The sequence below is a fragment of the Podarcis melisellensis genome (genome assembly GCF_964234715.1).
Source record: "Podarcis melisellensis genome assembly, chromosome: 2".
In the NCBI taxonomy this organism is placed as follows: domain Eukaryota; kingdom Metazoa; phylum Chordata; class Lepidosauria; order Squamata; family Lacertidae; genus Podarcis; species Podarcis melisellensis.
The window spans coordinates 27,735,119-27,757,383 of record NC_138529.1 but is presented as its reverse complement, the minus strand read 5'-3'; the positions used below and the strand labels follow the sequence as shown (position 1 = coordinate 27,757,383).

At 44.9% G+C, this 22,265-nt stretch overlaps 1 protein-coding gene across 2 annotated transcripts in view; it reads right to left on the bottom strand.

Moving 5' to 3' along the window:
• The window catches only part of SLC38A10 (solute carrier family 38 member 10), an 85,419-nt gene that overhangs the window by 25,654 nt on the left and 37,500 nt on the right, over nt 1–22,265 (bottom strand). For both annotated transcript variants that reach the window (XM_081899569.1, XM_081899568.1), the window contains exons 9-11: nt 20,381–20,492; nt 18,297–18,403; nt 511–667 (exon numbers count right to left, since the gene is read on the bottom strand). In XM_081899569.1, the coding sequence (XP_081755695.1) occupies nt 511–667; nt 18,297–18,403; nt 20,381–20,492 (376 nt within the window). The remainder of the gene's footprint in view (nt 1–510; nt 668–18,296; nt 18,404–20,380; nt 20,493–22,265) is intronic.

The following is a 22,265-nucleotide window of genomic DNA, read 5'->3' as shown; positions in this document are numbered from 1 at the left end:
ATGCAGACGAGGCAATACAGGAGTATTGAAAAGGATCCATTTGTTCAGCTCTTTTGGAGCTGGGGGTGGAACGCAACGTACGGCTAAGCCTCTTCTTCCGCCAGTAAATGTCCTCCCACTCTTCTCCCCCCCTCCCCCGGCGCACCCGCTAAATCGGTGCTAGACATTCTCCCAACCCTAGGGTTGTCATATTTCAAAAAGTGAAAATATGGCAATGTGTTGGGCTTTATTTTATTTTTATTTTTTGCAAAATCTCCACCCCACCCCACCCCAAGTTTTTTAAAGCTATTTTAGGAAAATCACTTCCAATATGGGCTGCCATGCGCCTGGACGTTTTTTTCGGCAGACGAATCCCGGATATGTCCAGGAAATTCAAGACCTATGGCAGCCCTGCTCAACCCTCTGCAGCAGATTTGATGAGGGTGTGAAGGGGGCAGCGGAGTTCTATTGCTCAAGTGGAAACCCTTGAGATAAGGGGATAGCAGCACACCCAAACACAGTGGCACGTACCTGAGATTTTCACAGAGTCCTGATCCGACACTTTCTTTATTTCAGCTGCGAGCTTGCCTGGTTCCACCGCTTCTATTTTTCCTGGGATGTCTTCAGTTGCTGATAAGGTGGTATACGTGCTAATGACCAATACTCCCAAGCCAATCCACAGTATGATCTGTGCAAGAGATGTTTCAGATCCTTTAATGGCAGGTCCAAATAAAGTGTGCAAGGAGGGGTGGTGTTGGAATAAAGACATCTAACAGAAACTAGAGGCCTGGGGGCAAATATTAGGCTGGTTATTTGAAAACTAACATCTCTCTCTCTCAGCTTTGCAACTCCTGACCACAGGCACCTCTCCCCTCTGTACTCCACCAGTTTTCCTTATCACTCATCTCCCCGCCACAAACTTCTTCTCTTGTAATATTATCTCTTCCACACTTCTTTCATAGATCTCTCCCCCAGCTTCCCTTGCCCTGCTGCCTTCTCGGGTCCCTTGCATTTCCCTTTCCTAAGCTCCTGCTGCTGCTTCTTTTAACACCTTCTGCCTGTCTTTGCCTCCTTCTCAGCGACTCAGCCAATGGAGACCCTTTCTTTCTTCTTTCTGCCCAGGAGTGCTCTCTGTGACATCACGGCAGTTCAACCAACCACAGCAGGGTTTCAGCAACACCACTACCACAAACTCCCTTGGAGCACTACAATATAGATTGTGTCTCATTAAAACTGCACTTTACAGTGAACTCACTAACAGTGCAATCTACCAGTGAAAACTATGCATGCGTAAGTCCTTCCGTGTAAGTGCTGTTAAGCTACACAGATTTCCAAATACTTCCATATGCCTAATTCGTGGATTGCACCCCAACTCGTTAATCATCAGTGTCAGATGATCACGACTACCACTTTACAGATGAGGACTGAACAACTGATATTTTGCAGCGGTTTGTTTCTTGCCACTTCAGATAAAGAAATAATACAGAAACCTGGCTGTTGGAAATTCCTTATAAAGGATCACTTGATCAGGTATAAAGCTTCTATAAATCTGGAGATTGCCATCTGATAGGGTTGCCATATTTCAAAATGTGAAAATCCGGACACAAAAGTTGAGCTTTTGGGGGCAAAGTCCATCCTTCCTTCCTTCCTCCCCCCCTCCTTTTTTTACCCAAAAGTTGTTTTGTTTTTTGTGTGCAAAATCACCCCCGAAATTAAAGTTTTTAGCTATTTTTAGGAACGTAGACTTCCAGCTATGTCCGGGACATTCCAGATGTATGGCAGCCCTGTCATCTGAGCAGATATCCTTAGGTGCAGCAAATGAACATGCACAGACCCACAAAAATGTTTTATGAGACTTCAGCACAGTGGGCGTGGGGAAGTTGTGGTGCTCCAGAGGTTGTTCAATTCAAATTCCCATCCTCCCTCATGATTTGCCATGCTAGGTGGGGCTGAGGGGAAGGGAGAGTCCAACAACATCTGAAATGCGCCAGATTTCTTACCCTTCCTTTGGGCTCTGCCTGCATATGATAAGCCCGCACCCATCTTACAAAGTCTCCACCCTGAACAATGCAGTTTTCTGTGCATCTTGTACATTCCTGTCACAACCGAATTAGCGGGGGGGACATCAAACTTGATATTTGAAATTCAGGAGGAGAGGGAGGAGAGAGGAAGAACCTGCCCAGGTGTCCTAGGCCTAAGGGTGTACAGCAATTGCTAAACAAGGCAAAGAAGAGAAAGATGGAAGGACAGGACTACAGACATGCATGATCCCATTAACTGTGCTCTGAAGAGCTAAAATGTGCTTGGAGCACCTAACCAGTTTGCACAGAATCTATATTAGATGCAAAAACATCCTTGGGGCGGGAATCTTATTCCACTTTAAAAGGATGTCCAGCCATCATTGGGAGGGGATGACTTGAAAAAAAGGCAACAACATGAGCTCATGATTCAGAATTCAAACCAAACCAAAACAATATGTACTTTCCCGATTGTCGGAAGAATGACTTCTTTGCTCCTCGTTCCTTCCTTTCTGTATTCTTCCCCACTAAATTAATCTCCTTCTTGAGAGAAGGGCAATGACAGGCCTAGACAGCATCTTGAGAAGTAGAGACATCACCTTGCCAACAAAGGTTCGTATAGTTAAAGCTATGGTTTTCCCAGTAGTGATGTATGGAAGTGAGAGCTGGACCATAAAGAAGGCTGATCGCCGAAGAATTGATGCTTTTGAATTATGGTGCTGGAGGAGACTCCTGAGAGTCCCATGGACTGCAAGAAGATCAAACCTCTCCATACTGAAGGAAATCAACCCTGAGTGCTCACTGGAAGGACAGATTGTGAAGCTGAGGCTCCAATACTTTGGCCACCTCATGAGAAGAGAAGACTCCCTGGAGAAGACCCTGATGTTGGGAAAGATGGAGGGCACAAGGAGAAGGGGGCGACAGAGGACGAGATGGTTGGATAGTGTTTTCGAGGTTACCAGCATGAGTTTGACCAAACTGCGGGAGGCAGTGGAGGACAGAGGTGCCTGGCGTTCTCTGGTCCATGGGGTCACGAAGAGTCGGACACGACTAAACAACTAAACAACAACAAATTAATCTCTATCCTAAGATTTTTTGCGAGTAGATTATGCAAATGCACGCAATATCGTTTTAATTTTCATGACTGATTGCGGGATTTAGTTGCAAAATTAGAGGGGTCTTGCCTCCTAAGGCAGCAGAATTCTAGACTTTCCTGGTCATTACAGCAGTTTCATTGCTTGTACTAGAATATACCCACACATATTGCACTTTGATTTAAGCTATCCCTTGAAGTTTCAGTAATTTATGGGCTACTGGATAGGGGTGATCAGCTGAGCAGATACACAATAATAACGGATAAACAATATGGGCATCAGGAGCGTTTGCCTCGCTTGAGCAGCAGAGCTGCCAAACTCCAAATGAAAAAGGGTACTGGCAGAGAGAGAGAGAGACGAGCGGGTGGATTGTTGGCTGACAGTGAAGGAGATTTAATTAAACTCTGATGTATTATTTTTACCTAGTTAATCACTGTAATTGTCACTGCAAGGGCTTTACAGGGAACCTGGCCTGCATGTCAACGATGCCACTATTACAGGTGTTGGGAGAACCAAGAAGGCACTGTCAAAAAACCACGCCAGTAATACTAGCCAGAGGGTGGCAAAGAAGTCAACAGGGGTGCAGAAAAGGGTTGGTTAAGGTATAAGGAAACCTCAGGTCTCGCACTCTCCCTCCTCAAAGGGCTAGCAGATCAAGCGGAATACCTCCAAGTTGGACTAGTCTTCTTTCATACAGTTGTACCTCGGCTCCCAAATGCCTTGGGAGTCGAACGTTCCACCTCCCAAACGATCAAAAACCGGAAGTGAGAATGTTCTTTTGGAAGCCAAACATCTGACGGGGCTTCCGGTTGGCTGTGGGAGCTTCCTGCAGCCAATTGGAAGCCACACTTTAGTTTCCGAACGTTCCATTCGGATTCCGTTCGACTTCCAAGGTACGACTGTATTTTGAAACGAAAGAGATATAGGCCCCAAAGCTCACTACGGAGAAGGGGCAGCCATTGAGACCCTCGCACCACTGCCAACTGGGAGGCAGACACCCAAAAAGGCTTCTCTCAAGTGGTTCAGTCCTCTGACTAACCAGGAACAGTGGCCCCTGAAGACTGCACTCTTCTAACAAGGATGTCAAACTTTCATTCACAGAGCAGGACTGAATGCTCATACAACCCCAGCCACACTCTGCGTTCAGAGGCAGCAACATCTTCAAATAGGCAAATCTACCTGTTTGATTTTGACTGTGCAGGGCTGAACTCACCATCCAATCAGTTGATGAGCTACACACTCAACACCAGTTGGTCTGCAGCTTTAGTACTATGACAGCAACTCTGTTTAACCTTTGTGAAGCCCCAGTCTAGCTAATGCATGCTAGAAAAAGTGTGTGTACGTGTGTAGTACATACACAATTTTTTTTATATTCTCCATTTTACAGCCCATGGTTTCTCAGTACAGACTAAAGTTACACTGTCCAGTATTCGCAGCCAAGTGTTTCCTGTGCTCTTTTTATTCATGGGGAAACACTATCTTAAATTAAGGATATACAGTGGTACCTTGGGTTACATATGCTTCAGGTTACAGACGCTTCAGGTTACAGACTCCGCTAACCCAGAAATAGTACCTCGGGTTAAGAACTTTGTTTCAGGATGAGAACAGAAACCGTGCTCCGGCGGCGCGGCGGCAGCGGGAGGCCCCATTAGCTAAAGTGGTGCTTCAGGTTAAGAACAGTTTCAGGTTAAGAACAGACCTCCGGAACGAAATTAAGTTCTTAACCCGAGGTACCACTGTATATAACAAGAAGATAGAATGGATTAAAAATGGGGAAGGTTGCAGAGAATGCAAAGGGTAGAGGAGGAAGAGAGGAGAAGTGGCAAAGTTCTTCACAGAGGATGGGCCAGCACAAGGCCAGATGGCAATCAGTTATAGGCATTTCACAGAATTAGCTTCAACAACCAGTTTCTCACAGATTTTATTAGGGAAGAGATTTTTGCAGGGCATCAAATGGAGAGTTCTGCAATTTAAAAATAAATAAATGTGGGAACAGGTGGTCCATGCCCAAGGAGAAAATGAAAGACACTTTTGAGACAGGGATTGACAAGATCTGCCCTTGAGAAACGGAACACTGAGACCCAGACAAGCAGGTCGGAGGGATGAAGGGTTTTGACTGCCACGGAAGAAGACATCCGTGGGGGAAGAGAACAGAGTAAGGACAAAGACATGGATGAACTGAAAATTTGGTCAGGTATTCAGCCATTCTGGAGAATAAAACTCGGGAGATCAAGAGAGCCAAACGTTAGCCAAAGTGGAAGGTCTCTTGATAGCCCTTCCTAACAGACTTGAGGCAGTGAAGGGACCAAATCCTTGGCCAGAGTCATGAAGGAAAAGGCAGCAAAATGGTCAACCATTCCCACAGGAGCGTGACTTTATGGAACTGGTGTGCAGAAAAAGCCAACATCTTGTCAGGCTGGACATTTCTGTACGTTCTGCCCTTAGCACTGCCCTTGACCACTTCCTGAAAGCTAGGGGATCTGAGGCCTCTGCATTGGGAGCATGAGTGAAAACAGAGCTTGTGTCAGCTCTCAGCAAAGGAACGGCGTAGAGAAAGAACACAGAATTTCTGCGAATGATTCCTAAAGCAACAAAACACGTTCGAGAATGATGCACTTTCAGACTATTCACTTTCCCTCCTTCTTTTCCTCACTAAAGAAGCAGAACGTCTTCATCATTATTGATCAGAACAGGAATATAGGAAGAACAGGAGGCCAGCTTTTACCATAGGACACAGTGCCCCACTTTAAAGAGCCAAAATCATCCAGTACAGTTGGCCTATCAAAGAAAATCCTCACGGTCCATATCAAAATTTGCATTTGTGAGGCTGAAACCTTGTGCAGAGCCAGACAAAAACAGGCAAATTCCCTGTTGCAGAAACGCTGTCAGTAAACTTCAGCCCTCTCCTATATTGTGCTCTGAGCCCAGGTTAGCACCTCTAAAACTGGATTCACACAGAATTGCTTTACATGGTTTACTGGCTCACATCCATCCTTCAGATGACTGTACTCCCATAGACTCCGATAGACTATGCTCCCATGAAAATCCAAAATGGACATTGTGTGTGTCATTTGTCTATTTTAATTTAATTCATGATAGATCATTTAATTTAATTCATGATAGATATGAGTCAGGCAAAGGAAAAAGGGAAGGGAAGGAAGGGGAGACATGTACCCACTTATCTTGAAAGATTGAAAAAAATATTCCCTGGTAGGCCTGCATACATGTCCTCAAGCCTGAGTTTGAATCTGTCTTACTTTTTCTGCTTTTTACAAAGCAGACTATTAAGGAATTCAATTCTTCCACCCCACCCCCCATCTAATACATCTGTCTTGCCTTAAAACTATCAGTTGTTAAAACCAGTATTATAGTATCCCCAAACTGCTGATATTTGAGCAGACAGCTACTGACATTTCTTGTGACCATCAAAGTAAACCTCCCTTATCTCAGCTTAACCTACCTCACAGGGTTGTTGTGAAGATTAAGGGGAAGGGAAAGGTGCACAATTCCCTAGGCTTCTTGGAGAAAAGGTATGGCAGAAGAACAATAGAAAGTGAATCTGCGGTATATTTTGGGAAGTTGTTTGTTTGCTGTGCAAACACCTCTTAAGATGTTGTAAACAAATTTTGCATGAAGGTTCCTGAGATAAAAGGTACCGGTAAGTTTTCGTCTGTGTTTAGATACAAATTGGATGCCATTTTGATTGATTTCAAAACTGCACCGAGTTCTTTGGTGCCTTAGAATCCCTGAGCAATGCCAGGTTAAAAAATAAATGAAGAATGTAGGGCATTATAAGAAGGAAGACGAGTGGCACAATCTAGTTCCTTATTGTCCTCAAGGACTGCTTAGTTTTCAAGGCTTTCAATCAGGAATGAGCCTTTCCCAACCTGAACTGAGATGTCAAGGACTGAGCTTGGGACAATTTCCATGCAAAGCTTGTGCTCTATCACTGAGCGCAAGTTTCCCCAACACCAGAAGCCTCTTTGTACCAGGGTCAGAACCTCAGTGCCTCAATCCCCGTGTTGTCTGCTTGGACTGGCAGGGGCTCTCCAAGCTCTCGAGCCAGAGGTCCTTTTGGTGTGACACACTATTGGTTCTTCAGGGATTGAAGTGTGAACAGGAAGGAGGGGTGGCATTCAGTAAAGGAGAGACAAACTCCTGAGGGAGAGGCACTTCCGTTTCTACTTCAACGTGGCTGCTGGTATTTCTTTCTTATAACAGTTCTTCCCACCACCATCTGCCCGATACTTTTAGCTGGAGATAACAAATATTGGACTGAGGACCTTCTACATGTAAGCAGGAACTCTACCATCACTATGGTCCTTCCCCATGGCAGAGGTGGTGGAGAGTGCATGTGTGTGAGATGCTGAAAACAGGACCGAGTTAGGATGCTCAACCACAGCTTGCAGTTATATCACAGACTTGAAGTCAGGCATTTGGAGTTTCCAAGGCTGGACGTGCTGCCTTCTTCCCAATCGATAGAGATCAAAACACCTGAGAAGCCAAATGAAGCTTATTCTCTTTTTTGGACAGTTCTCCACTTAGAAGTACAAAGCAGTAGAAATAGAAGCAGGGTGCAAACACCGCTGGCTAAGACCCAAAGACGGGCTATGTGCATGCGAGAGAGCAGCTGGAGCTTTATTTTCTCTGCTTTTGATTTGGTTTCTGCAACCCCCACTGCTGATAAGAGAAGCCACCATTCGCTTTAGAAAGTAGCTTCTCTCTTCAGCCGTGAGCACAGCCGCAGCCATACAGAAAGCAGAGCTCCGGCTGCACGTGCTGTTCTCTCCTCCGCAAGCCTGTCCTGTCCTTTGTGGGAAATTAACTTTATTTGGCTTCGCCGGTGTATCAATCTCATTAAGTATAGAGCCAACACACCCAAATGCCTCGCTTCACCTCCTGACATACTCAAAGCTGAAAACTCAACAACCCCATCATTCACTCAAGCATCCCATCATTCACATTTTCTTCAGAAGTAATGTCTCCAGTGTTTTCCTGGCCTTGGTCAGCTGCCTAGCTCATAACATTTAGCGTGACTAAGAGGGCTTCAGCCAAAATGAAGGTAAAGGACCCCCGGATGGTTAAGTCCAGTCGAATTCGACCGTGAGGTGTGGTGCTCATCTCCACTTTCAGGCTGAGGGAGCCAGTATTTGTCCACAGACAGTTTTTTCTGTGTCATGGGGCCAGTATGACTAAACCGCTTCTGGAAATTGATCTAAATGGATAAATAAGAATATGCAGGAATGGTGGGGAAATGAAAGGAACCAGATAAGGGGAAGAAGGGAAGTCGTTGAATGCTTTAATTAAAATAAATATATTAACGGTGGAAATGTATATTTGACTGTGATTTTGGAAATGGTAATAATGAAAATTATATTTAAAAAATAAAAAAATAAACTGCTTCTGGCACATGGGACACTGTGACGAGTACCAGAGCGCATGGAAATGCTGTTTACTTTCCCACTGCAGCGGTACCTATTTATCTACTCGCACTGGTATGCTATTGAACTGCTAGGTTGGCAGGCCCCATTGTACGGATTCGAACTGCCGATTTTACGACTGGCAAGCCCAAGAGGCTCGGTGGTTTAGACCACAGCGCCACCTGTGTCCCTGCTTCAGCCAAATCTGGTATTTCAAACCAATATATAAAGTTCTGCGTTCTGTGCTTCTGCAAGTTCCTGCAGTTTTCCCTCTTCTCCCTTCCACCACTCATTCTCTGTTTCCAGCTCCTCACATCCTCTATCTCCTGGCCTTCAATTCGTTCTCTGAACCACTCCCACCTTTCCTTTGCTAGGCTCTTGTTTGCTCTGCCCCTCCTTGCTTTGCTTGGGGTCCTTTTGCCAGCCATACCCTCTGTAAGTCCGGAACAGTTCAGCCAATGGCAACTAGGCTCTTAGGATCTGAACAGCTCAGGCCCCTCAGACTGCCCCAACTCTCTTGTGACAGCCAAGAGGCTTGGCCAACCTACTGCCAGAGACTTTGTCACCCTCACCAAACCCCTCTGCACATAACGTATAGATTAACCTGGAAAGGTTGACCGGTGTTGTGACACCCCCGGCCCCTCCCTGCCAAGCTACCCTAGAACCTCATGTTTCTCATCATCACCTCGGGGAAAAGCCTGATTTATTAATTCCCAGAAGAAGACGGAAAAAAGACATATTCCAAGCACAGGCTTTCTGAAAGGGTTAACGTCTTTAAAAGTCCCCTTCCGATTTGCAGGTGACAAGACCGTTAAATATAATGGAGATGACAAGGCATCTGTAGGCAATGAGCAGAAGTGACCTCAATGGAAAAGGGAAGAAAAATGGCCTCTTTTTCTTGAGCTTCCCGTAATGCCAGCAAAGTAATTAACAAGATGGTGGGTGAGAGCACTTAAATAAAAATAAAGGAACTTTGCCTGCTTCTGTGTCACCCGTGGGTGATAGTGGGAGGACAGTCGCAGAATGACAATGAACTGAAGTAGAGGCTTGGGAAGGCTGAGGTGCGACGTGAGGTCAGGGAACCATTCCCAGATGGAGGGCATCAGGGGCCAAAGCTGAGGAAAGTGGGGGGGAGGGTCCCTGGAGCCTTGTGGATATATCAGCAGCAGCAGATGTTGGGTACAGTACAAGGAAAGAGCAGGAATGATTTCCAGGTTCAGGGAATGAGAGGCCAAGAGGGGAGTTCCCAAAGTAAATTCCAGTGGTGGTTTGGCCTAATTGGCACCTGGAGAATCACAAAAGAGCTCATATTCAAACGCTTGTCTTCCTCCACCTGCCCAACCACAATGTTTGAGGGGGGGGGGAGGGAGAGACACCGAATCAAGACAAAGGGGAGCCTCCTGAAAGCTTCAGGAATGGAAACACGAGGCCTCATCTGCACTCTGCGTTTAAAGCAGTATCATACCAGTATCAAACTCACTCTGCCCGTATGGAACCAAGTGTACACAAACCCCTATGGGCACGGGTTTTGTCCCTGGAAATGCAACAGTAGCTGTTGGTGATGGGGGGGCGGGCAATACAGTGGTACCTTGGGTTACATACACTTCAGGTTACATACGCTTCAGCTTACAGACTCCGCTAACCCAGAAATAGTACCTCGGGCTAAGAACTTTGCCTCAGGATGAGAACAGAAATCGTGCTCCGGCAGCACGGCAACAACAGGAGGCCCCATTAGCTAAAGTGGTACTTCAGGTTAAGAACAATTTCAGGTTAAGAACGGACCTCCGGAACTAATTAAGCACTTAACCCGAGGTACCACTGTAATCCTGCAACGGCAGCATTGGGGGAGGGGGTTCCAAAAACAAAGCAACCCACAACTGAGCAGGAAGCAACCGCTTTTCTCACATGGTGAAGGTAAATCTGGCTTTAAACAAAAGGCTCCTCCTTCATCCCACAGAGGTGTGATCTTGCTCTTTGGACATGCACTTTCACTGCATGATGGGAATCACTATGCCAGGAGGGAAATCGCATCTGCTGAATCACGAGCATGCATGCGAAAATGCTGTCAGGTGCATAGAAAAAGCAGCTGGCCTAGAACACTTAAGTATTATGCATTTTCTGAACTGCTCTCCAGTTTCAGATTGATCTGTGAAGCATAGAGAATCTGACATGGAGGAGTGCAAAGTATTACTGAAATTCAAAATATGCTGTAGAGATCTACAGGGCCTGGTGCTTCCCCACCCTCTCCTACAGCACTGTCCCCCCAAACCAGGAGGGGATTGAAAAGGGAGGAACAGAGGAAGTTTCCGCGCAGGCACAGTCTCCAGCTGCGTGCATGCAGCCCGTTTGAGGATGATACATAAACTGGGGGAGGTTCCCCTGTTGCTGCAACTGCTCTATAGATGCTGGATGGGTGTGCATAGCTATCCAGAGCTGAAGAAGCGACTGTAAGTGGTATCTTTGACCATAAATGCTTAACTATCTGCTATGTGCATTCCTTTGGCAAGGAAGCGCGCTTTGACATCCAGCCACATTTGGAATGCTGCAAACAGTTCATGTTGCCCTTTCTCAGAAAAGCTTTATCTCACAGGAAAAGACATAAGGAAGAACAGCCACAGCAGTCAAGGACTTGGGAGCACATACAAAGAAAGCATCTGGGGATTTTTAGCAGGGGCAGGGGGGAGGCGACAAAGGGGGAGATGATAGAAGACTATAGCAGAACTTGGGGGTTGTCCAGTAAAATTGGTAGGCGGTAAGTTCAGAGCAGACAGAAGTTCATACTGTTTCATGCAAAACATAGCTTTGGTAATGTCACAGGAAGTGATGGTGGTTGAAAAATAGGTGAGCCAAATTCATGGAAAACAGAGCTCTCAGCCATGACAACGAAACAAAACTTGCATGTTCAGAGACAGTATATATTTAATTACAGTGGTACCTCGAGTTACAAACGCTTCAGGTTACAAACTCTGCTAACCTGGAAGAGTTACCTTGAGTTACTTTGCCCCAAGATGAGAATGGAAATCGTGTGCCAGCGGCGCAGATGCAGCAAGAGACCGCATTAGCGAAAGCACGCCTCTAGTTAAGAACAGTTTCAGGTTAAGAACAGACCTCTGGAACAAGTTAAGTTCGTAACTAGAGGTACCACTGTATACTAATGTTTTTATATCAAGTTCCAAAACCACATTACTCCTCCACCCACACCATCAGCAGGCTTGGGGGACCCCAGTTTTACAGACACAAGAAACAAAAAGCAAAAACTTAAGGGGAACCCTCCAACACATTCCAATGAGAACTGAACATGCTCAGCAACCACAGAAAGTCAAGGGTTACAGAGTGGACTTCAGCTTGCACGACTGGACTTTTCCTTCCTCTCCTCCCATCTCCCATTCTAGGTCCCTTCCCTCCCAAAGGAACCTAGAACAACAACATATACTAACGGCAATCTCAGATACTGTGTTTTGACACTTTTTCAGCCAAAGAGGGGCTACTGTCAAACAAGTGGGAGACATCTGCATTCTCCTGGAAATCCCAAGGCTTGCAAATGCAAATATAAATGCAAATATAAATATAAATATAAATATGGGGTGGAAGTAGCCCAGTAAGGACTGAGAATGCTCAGTAGCTGCAGAATGCTGATTGTCTATTGCTGTGTGGGTGGGAGTGGGGAATGCAAAACCCAGGTGCAGCGGAATGGACTGAATATTTTCTGAAAAAGGCTCTGGAGAGCTGGCACACTGAACAGAAGCCCTCCAAGCCAAAATGGTTTGTGTCAGATCTCACTTGCACCTCTGAATTCCAGAACATGGATAAATACAGCAGGGAGGAACTTTCACCTTCATGCCATGCTCATGGGCTTCCCAGATGGGTCATCGTTGGAAACGGGACGCTGATGGACCCAGAGCCTGATCCAGGAAGCTTATTCTTGGTGGCTATTTCGTTACAGATTGTTCAAGGGCCAAACTATGTGACAGAAAGCCACATGTAATGTTAACACGACCTTCTCTTCTGCAAAGTGCCCTTGGGAGAAGGCGCTTTGTACTAGAGAAAGAGTGGCGAGGGGGGAGGAAGGGAATGCTTAACCCTTCTCTGCCACTCGCTTTATCCCCACCATTGTTCCAAACCCATGTTTATCTTGCAATTCTGGGCCTCAAGCGCACTGAGCTTCGCAACGTAGAAGGGTCTGTTGGGCTAGTATTACACACAGCTGCAATGTGACATGTAGCTTGATCCTCAGACATCATTAGTCTAAAAGAGGTGCTAGCTGTCAAGTGAGCAGTGCAACACAGAGCCTTTTAGCCATGTATGAATCTAGACTTCCAGACTAATGATAACGGTGATTAAAAACAACAACAACAACCAGATGCAATTCCTTAAGCATTCCACATTGATCCAGCTGAAAAATAAGCCGGGGTGGGGGAGGAGTGATGGCTGCAAAATTTGCAAATTTAAGAAGTGAATGGAAAATGTGAACACCTATATAGAAGAAGGGCTGAATGGGCCAGGCAGGTGGGAAAGCTCAGCTTAACCATCTTGTTGACTTTGCAAAGGTTTAGCATACACCGCCACAGATGCAAAACTTTTGTGCAAACCTGCAATGGTTAGAAATGTGGTCCTTTTAAGAAGAAGAAAAAGAGAGTCTCAGTGTTCTGCATTTGCTGCTACAAGATGGCTACATCTCATGCTACCTGATCGCAGGCATGTTGGCTTCTGCCTTTTCGTCTGCTAACCAGTGTCAGAGAAGAATCACTACATTCCTCCCCGCCCCAAACATCTATCCTCACAAATTTTTCTTCAGTGCTTTAATTTGTAAAGGATCAGGTATTTCATGGAAGGGTTGTACTTTATGAATGTTGTAATCCGCTTTGAGAGCTCTGTTCTAAAAGCGGGGTACAAATCTAATAATACAGTGGTACCTCGGGTTAAGTACTTAATTTGTTCCGGAGGTCCGTTCTTAACCTGAAACTGTTCTTAATCTGAAGCACCACTTTAGCTAATGGGGCCTCCTGCTGCCGCCGCGCCGCTGAAGCACAATTTCTGTTCTCATCCTGAAGCAAAGTTCTTAACCTGAAGCACTATTTCTGGGTTAGCGGAGTCTGTAACCTGAAGCGTATGTAATCTGAGGTACCACTGTATATATAAAAAAGAATAGCCTATGTATGCAATTCTCTCTTGCCTCTCTCAGTGACTTTGCTCTTGCTTCGGGAAGCCTTTCAAGAGAGAAAGGCAGCTAACATTTCCCCATCATGAGAGCCAGCGTGGTGTAGTGGTTAAGAGCGGTGGACTCGCAATCTGGTGAACCGGGTTCGCTTCCCCGCTCCTCCACATGCAGCTGCTGGGTGACCTTGGGCTAGTCACACTTCTCTGAAGTCTCTCAGCCCCACTCACCTCACAGAGTGTTTGTTGTGGGGGAGGGAGGGAAAGGAAAATGTTAGCTGCTTTGAGACTCCTTAGGGTAATGATAAAGTGGAATATCAAATCCAAACTCCTCTTCTTCATCATCACAAATCAAGCATTTTTGCTTGCAGACCTTCGAGCAACTTTCTCCAACCTTCAGTCTGCCCCTAGGTCTGGCCCGCCATGCTAAGTGAGGATACAGGCCTACAACAGGAATCACAGCAAAAGGTGAGCTTCCCAGGTCATCTGCGCCTCTGCAAGCCTAGCCCAGGGTCTGTACACTTCCCCATGTTGCTCAGTTCCTCAATCATATTTCCAGCATCCCAAGCTTTTCAACTGAGCTACCCGTGCCACTTAATCCAAGCTGCCGTTCTTGGTCTCTGGCTCGCTGCCAGCTGTTGACTGACCAGCTGTCTGTAATAATTAACAACTCCAGTTGGCAGAATTAGACACCCTTTTCCCGGCCAACAAAAACATCTGGGGATGTATTTTTCCCTCCCCCCATAGGAATGGTTCCGAGTTGGAGGGGGGGGAGAGCACATGTTTCACTCGCCTCCTCCAGGGTCCACCTTGAACTGTGAAACATACACCATCCTTTGGTACAGGGCACTCAGTTTCTGGTATAGTCCCATGACTGGCAAATGGGCCAGTCTTTGTAAATGGCAGGTCCATGAGCTGAGAGAGAGAGAGAGAGAGAGAGAGAGAGAGAGAGAGAGAGAGAGAGAGACCTCTCAACTGAGGAGGGTTTCATTTACTCATAGGAACAAGCTCGTTTGTAAAACTAGTTTGTTTTAATGAACTATGTGCTGCCCTTCAATTAAAAAAACATGTTCAGGGTGCTTTGCAACACTATCAATACAGCAGAACTATACTACAAACAGCTGATGAAGGCAAACTGTTGGCGCAAACCTAGCAGCAATGAGTTATATCGTCAAGGGGCATGTGGGGACATAACAGAACAACTGGAATCAAGAGGTCAACTCTGTTGCTTCTGATATGCTCTACTGCAACTGTTTGCCACCTCCTTCTCTTCCCTTGTTAGCCTAAAGCAGAGGTGGTAGCTAGCAACTGTTTGCTTGCCTATTGCCTCAATATTGCCAATTTGCTATGCTGATGCCTCTTGGGCAAGGAAGGCCCAGAGGGCAACCCTGGTTGGGGTAAGGGCAAGTGAATAAACCAATTTGTCTGAAAACTACATACAGTACAAAGTTGCATGTTGTGGGAGGGCGGGGTGGGGTCGGTGGGAAGGATACTCCAGGCCTATGTAAAAACAGAATATAGGGGCTGCACTGGCTACCAATTAGTTTCCGGGTCCAATTCGAAGTGCTGGTTTTGACCTATAAAAGCCTTAAACAGTTCAGGACTGCAATACCTTAAGCACCGCCTCTTTCCATATGAACCTACCCGGACCCTGAGATCATCTCCTGAGGCCGTCCTTCATGTGCCTCCTCCTCAAGGGTCCAGAAGGTGGAAACATGAGAACAGGCATTCTCTGCAGTGGCTCCCCATCTGTGAAATGCTCTCCCCAGGGAAGTTCGCCTGGCGCCTTCATTACGCACCTTTAGGCTCCAGGTAAAAACATTCCTTTTTAACCAGGCCTTTGGTTGACCTGATCAACATCCCATACCCTTTTAAAACATGGATCTTATTTTATTTATACCCCGCCCTCCTCAGCCCGGACCGGGCTCAGGGCGGCTAACACCATAAAAACCATTGATTAAAATACAACTTAAAAACAAGATTAAAATACAACATTAAAATGCAGCCTCATTTCAGTAGAAACTCAAATCAAAAACTTTTTGGGGATGAAAACGTCAAATCTTCACCAAGGCCAACTATCCAGACTGGTCCTACATGGGCCAGAAAAAAGCCAGGGAAGTCCCCAAATAGGAGTTCTATCACAGAAGGAGAAAGAAAAAAGAAAAGAGGGGGAGGGGATCAAGTTGATTCCAAGCCAAAGGCCAGGCGGAACAACTCTGTCTTACAGGCCCTGCGGAAAAAAATCAGATCCCACAGGGCCCTGGTCTGATGAGACAGAGTGTTCCACCAGGCCGGAGCCAGTGTTGAAAAGGCCCTGGCTCTGGTTGCAGCTAATCTAACTTCCTTAGGGCCCGGGACCTCTAGGGCGTTGCTATTCAAATTATTATTATTATTATTATTATTATTATTATTATTATTAATAATAATAATAATAGGCAGAGAGAGGGTAACACAAAGTAGGTCATGAGTAACCAACAGGTAGGCCAGTCACTTTCTCCTTTTAAAATCTTTTCTGTTTGCACACATAATGGAACAGCCCACATTATTGAGAAAGTTCCGGAAATGTGTAGATCGGTCAGGCACCATAGTGTTTCCTTGGTCAAGTTTCCCACTAGTTCCTAATCACAATTTCCCTACTGCTGTCCCTCCTCAGAAACCTCCCAACCCCATTCAACAGATCCTGATTACTACCACCACCAGCAAGCCACATACTGCAGTGTGAAAAGTACATTTCCACAAAACCAAACTGGATTCATGGCTCTCTTTTAGCTGTTTACACAGGAGAGATGTCTTTCCTGAAGCTGTGCACAAGCACACAGCCAAAGAATCCCTGGTTGGCCTGCATAACCTGTTGGCCTAGTGTTCTGTGCAGAATGGTAATTTATTTCAAGACAGACATTTCCGCTTTGCTTGCCTTGTCACTGGCCTGCCAGGGTCAAGCAGTCAGCAAGCCCCATGTTTTTTGACTGTGAAGCAGCTGGCACTTGCCTCTGGGCAGCTAATATAACTCTCTCTCTCTCTCTCTCTCTCTCTCTCTCTCTCTCTCTCTGTGTGTGTGTGTGTGTGTGTGTGTATTTATTTTGCTGTGCGGAAGTCTTCTACTCAACCTTGTGACAGACATGCTCCTTCCCTTCAAAAGCCCAGGCTAGAGTTCAGGCCTCTACCTATAGTTAATGTAGCATTAGATCAGGACCAACGATTGGCCCAAATGGCCTGTCCAACTTGCTTACTCTTTGGCGCTGGCACAAGGTAATATAGATCACATGGTGGAATGATAAGGGGCAACTAAAGACGGAAGGAATGAGCAAGTTCTGTACAGCGATGCAAATCCCCAATGCCTCTCTGCAAAGTCATGTCTCAATAATAGCCTCTGCATCTTCTCCACGTTTGAGATGCAAAAGCTGTTGAGATCTCCCGGAGAAGTGGGAAGGTGAAAATTATATTTTGGACACGATACGGTAGTGGAGGAACAGGACATCCCTGGAGCCTGAACATCCTGCTCCTGCACAGCAAGGTCGTTCAAAAAAATCCTTCTTGATTAACACAGCATATATACATGCAAAAGCATGAAAGGTGTAAGTAGGCACCCTTCCAGTTCTGTGATGTATCACAGTACAGGTCAGTAACGCCAATGCCCTATTGCAGCTTTGCATTCATGGCACTGACATGACAAAATATTCTATACTGATTTCAAAAACCTACATATTTAAGGGCCCCCCCCAAAAAACCCTATTCCACTGCTAAGCACTAGCAGACCTTTAACCTCAGAGCAATGACAGCATGCCTGAGAATATTTAAATTATGGTCAGAGAGAATGACAAGTCCACCTTGATTTCAATTCCATTTTTTTAAAAAGTAGCGAAGTGGGGGAAATGAAAAGATGGAAGCTAGTCTTGAAGGAAGAGAAAGTTGAAAGTGGCATGAAAGTACAGTATTTACTTTAATCTAACACACACCTCAATTTTCAAAACCTTGAAACCCAAAAAGGGTTTGCTGGCGTATGTAAATGCGCCACCAAATCTAATGTGCACTCTAATTATCGCAAATGTAATTTGGCCAAAAAAGTGCACATTTCTTTCAAGTAAATATGGTAATAATCTTTGAATGAACCAGGACTTTAACGGTGGGCTTTTTATATTAAAAATGCTTAGAACAAAGAGAAATATATTTTTGTAACAACACTGCATCTGTGTGCATATTTCTTTTCTTATGAATAATTTGTTGTTGTTGTTTTGCTGGAACCCGGAAGTCAACGGTCAGCAACAGGGCACACAATGCTAAGGAGGGGTGCCAAGAGCGGGGCTCTTAAGGTCTTTTAATACTGCATGCTGGAAATGCTAAGGCATGGAGCACACTGGCCCGGGGACTGCAGGCAGCTATTAATGTGCTTCTTAGGCTGCAAGTGATAAAAGCAGGGGCATTCCAAGGTTACCCAGGCTAAAATGTGTGCTTGCTTGCATGCATGCACACAAACACTGCTAGCTGTGTGTTCAAAGTCAGACTGCAATGTCTCCCACTCATGTGGAACAGGAGGTCTGACTGGGTTCCTTGGCGGCAGGGAAATTAACCAAGTTCCCAGGCTCTGTTGCAAGCTGGAAACAGGGTAGGAGTCAATTAGCGTCAGCACTGACCTGCGAGCAAAGGGCATTCTTGTGGATCTTCTTGTAGATGAGAGCTGGGCAGATAAAACAGATGAGGCTTCCCATCGTTGCACCTGTTAGGCCCAAGATGGTCTCCACTGGCAAAGAAGAACAAACAAACTGTGAGCAACAGCTCTAGCCAAGACAGAGATTGCGTTCGAGTTAACTGTTCCTTTAAGTCAGTGGTTCAAAGGGAGTCCGGAGGCAAAAGCTGAAGGTCACTTAGCATGACTCAGACACTCCTCAACCACTCATGAGCAGGACGGTGAAGAATGTGCCTTCCCCAACCTTCCCCCTGCCCTCCTCCCGTATGGCTATGGGTAACACGGGGATTGTAATCCACTTGACAGTGACAGCAGAAGATCACGCCATGACGCTCTGCTTTCCTTAGTGTGACAAAGTGACGCCCGTAGTGGCATACTCACACTCACTAAAGTGGATTAGAATACTCGCTTCACCCTTAAGTACGTGTTGAAGGGCATGGGAAGCACACTTCTAAGCATCCTGATGGTTTCTATGGTCGGATGACAAACGGCACTTAAGGGAAAACTAATTCATGATAAGTGAATTTTGAACATGCAGTCTCTGAGTCTGGATTTCTTAAGGTTATCATGAGGTGTAGAACTTCATCCTTCATGCTGGAGCTTTGAATCAAGACAAAACCTTGAGACAACTGGCTGCAGTTACCCACTGCAACTAAAAACCCAGGAAATCCCTTTTCCCTATTCCCTCTACCCCTCCCTTTCTAAAACCCTTGGGCTTTTTGTAATATCCTACCCAGTGAGGCAGGCTAGGGCAAGAGATAATCACTATCTGGGTGAGGTTCATAGCCAAACAGGGATATGAGTTTTGATATCCCATGTCCTAGTCCAATACGCTAACCATTAAACTACACTGGCTCCCAGACCTTCTGAAGATCTTGATCCAATTTTCTACCTGGCTAAGTTGCTTACATGGAATCTGATAAACCCCTCTGTAGCTCAGTGCTCCTTCGGCCTCCCCTACAAATATATATGACCAGATCTTGAAGACGACACCGGGCACATAGATATTTGATGTCCTCGTCGGTACTATGTATGTGTACCAAGATGGCTGCAAGCAACTTAGAGAACAGAACGTTAAGCTAGGCTTAGTCCCATATAGAACGATGACTGTTTCAAAGCAAGATGTCCCAGAACTATATAAATCCTTGGGAATAAGAATGCAAAAGAAATGGGTGGAAACAAACATGGAGGGCACAGCCAAATGAAAAAAAATGGTGTGCTGATAATAAGCAAACTTTCAGAAGTATAATCACTCCGGTTCTGTGCACAGATACACATCTCTGAATGCCGAGGTATAAAGAAACAGCACACAGACACATATTTAAACTTATAATACCATATGCCGCTATGAAACACCCACAATCATCGGCTCAAGAGGTGGTAGCTAGTAGCAGGCTGCTTATCAACACCCACATACTGTAATGCATGATCTAAGGCAGTTACAAATGTTTACAATATCATCATCTAACTGTGCTAAATTGCACTGGGAGTGGGGGGCGGGGCGGGAGTTGCAGCATTTAAATGGCTTGAACTATGCATAAAGACTCGCTCATTCCCTGTACTGTGTCATGACCAGAAATTACTTCCTGACTAGTCTCTACTGAAGCATCAAGCAAAGGCAGTAAATACCTGCAGATAGGCATTTCCTGTGACTGTGCCGATATTGTCTTTTATTTGAACAATGTATATGCCACTTAACTAAAACAGTCTTTAAGCATTTTACAAAGATACAATACAAAATATAAAAACAATCAGCTATTGTAGAATGCCCCTAAGCACCTTCTCCAGGCACTATGAAACTTTTCTATTTGAAGTAGACTTCAGTAGCTATAATTAAACTAATGTGATCATTTCTACGTGCATTTCAGAATAACTGAATATACATTTTATGCGCGTTCAAATCTTCATAGGCACATGGGAGGCTTTTATATGTGTAATTTAGCCGAAAGGCATGCAAACCTGCTACAAACCCTAAAGACTAGAGATGGGGAGAGTGAAAATGCAACTAATTAAGAAGCAGATTTCACTTACCGTTCGGGATCATGATTCCTCCAACCATGGTTCCAAACACAACTGCTAGTGTCAGGGCTTTAAATCGGAGAGGTGGCATATAACCACCTGCAGCAAATGTCCCATCTTTTTGCTAATTAAAAAAGAAAAGGCTAATGAATCAATCAGTTCTTTTAAATTTTTTTTTTATTTAGACAAAAAGGGATTTTCCTCTCTGTTTCTGGGAACCTGTCTCTGATGTCTACACAGCTGGAAGCATTTGAACTACAGTCTCCTCCCAATATTCCCAACTATTTGATATGATGTGGGCATTACCCACTGAAGCCTAAGCCTTATACCTGTAAGTTTCTAAATTAACCATACCAATGTGGCTTCATGACCGCAGCCTGAAATATCATGAAGGCTATGAGATCACTGCTGCTGGTCAGCATAATTTGGATTACTAAATTACAGATTTTCTCATCTTTTTATTTTTTATTTTTAAAAAAATAGTTACTGAACTTATTTGAAGATGCAGATTAAGAATGAAACAAGCAGAACAGATGCAAAGAGTGAGTTATGAACATAGTAGACTTGAGACAGCTCAATTAACTATACATACTGATAATCTTAATTCTTTCTTTCTCCTTTATATTTTCTTTACAGGATCTTCCCTTTCAGAGTTTTGAGATGAAGAGATAATTCAAAAGGTCCATAGTCGAGTGTATATCAAGGGAGGGAGCAGGCATTATTGTTTACACTTGCAAAGTCAATAAACCCTTCCCTTATTTTCCCAAATGAGTCTTTTATCTCTTGTCCCTTGGTTACCCTTAGTTCTTGTGATAATTTCTCTAAAGACACTTTGCCAAACATTTTGAAACTGCTGCTCAACATTTACGTTCTGCAGCGTCTTCCAGTTCTGAGCTACACACTGCTTGTGCAGCTGAGAATAAATGAATTAACAGCATTTTATGATCAGGATCTAAATTTCTATCCAAAAAACATATTTAACAGAACCAAAGTTGGAGATGAAGATATTCCAAGACCAGCAATCTGACTGTTTTATATAGTGGCTTTAACCATGGAGCATTCCCATCATTTATTTCCATCTATCTATCTAAACTTTATCCCCTAATGTATGCAGCAAGTCATTTGACTCCTTGCCAGACTCCAAAAGCCACCTATAGATGTTATAAACCTCTTATCGCTCCCAAATAACTCAGTGTCTCCTGTTCAAATGCTGTAGGTTGGATTTTGATTTTGTCTTTATATGCCTACCAACTTTAAATGTGTGTAAAAGTTTTTCATGGCCTGGAAGCGAGTTCTTCTCCAAAACAGTGGATCACAGGAGGTGACATTTAGACTTCAAACCAATATGCAGATATTTGAACTAGCAGTCATAAAATAGTTCCTGCGGTCAAGATCCACCTGCAGAAATAATTCTACTTTGCTAGTTACATCATGTGTATTCCGCCCCCCAGTAGTATGTACTGTTGTTACACAGAAGACCACAAGGAACCTAATACACTGCATTAGAGTAGCACAAGTGTCAGAACAGCTTTCCATATAGCAGGCTGGGAAACAAAGTGGTGTAAGGCACAGAAAAGGAGGTAATTGCCACTTCCTTCCCCTATTACTAGAGGGGGGGACCTGTGGTCCTGCAGATGTTGCTGGACTCCAACTCCCATCAGTTCCAGCCAGGGATGAGGAGAGTCGGAGTCTGACAACATCTGAAGAACCACAAGTTCCCCATCCCTACCCTAGGATTTGGTCACACATTGTGATGGCTGGTCTGATACCACATTGTTTCTCCACGATAGAGTTCAGTATGTTTTAGGTCATGTACTACCTTACGGTACCCAATCACCTAAAATACATGGATAATAGCCTGCAGCTGTTTCTACAGGCACTATAGTTATGCACAGGA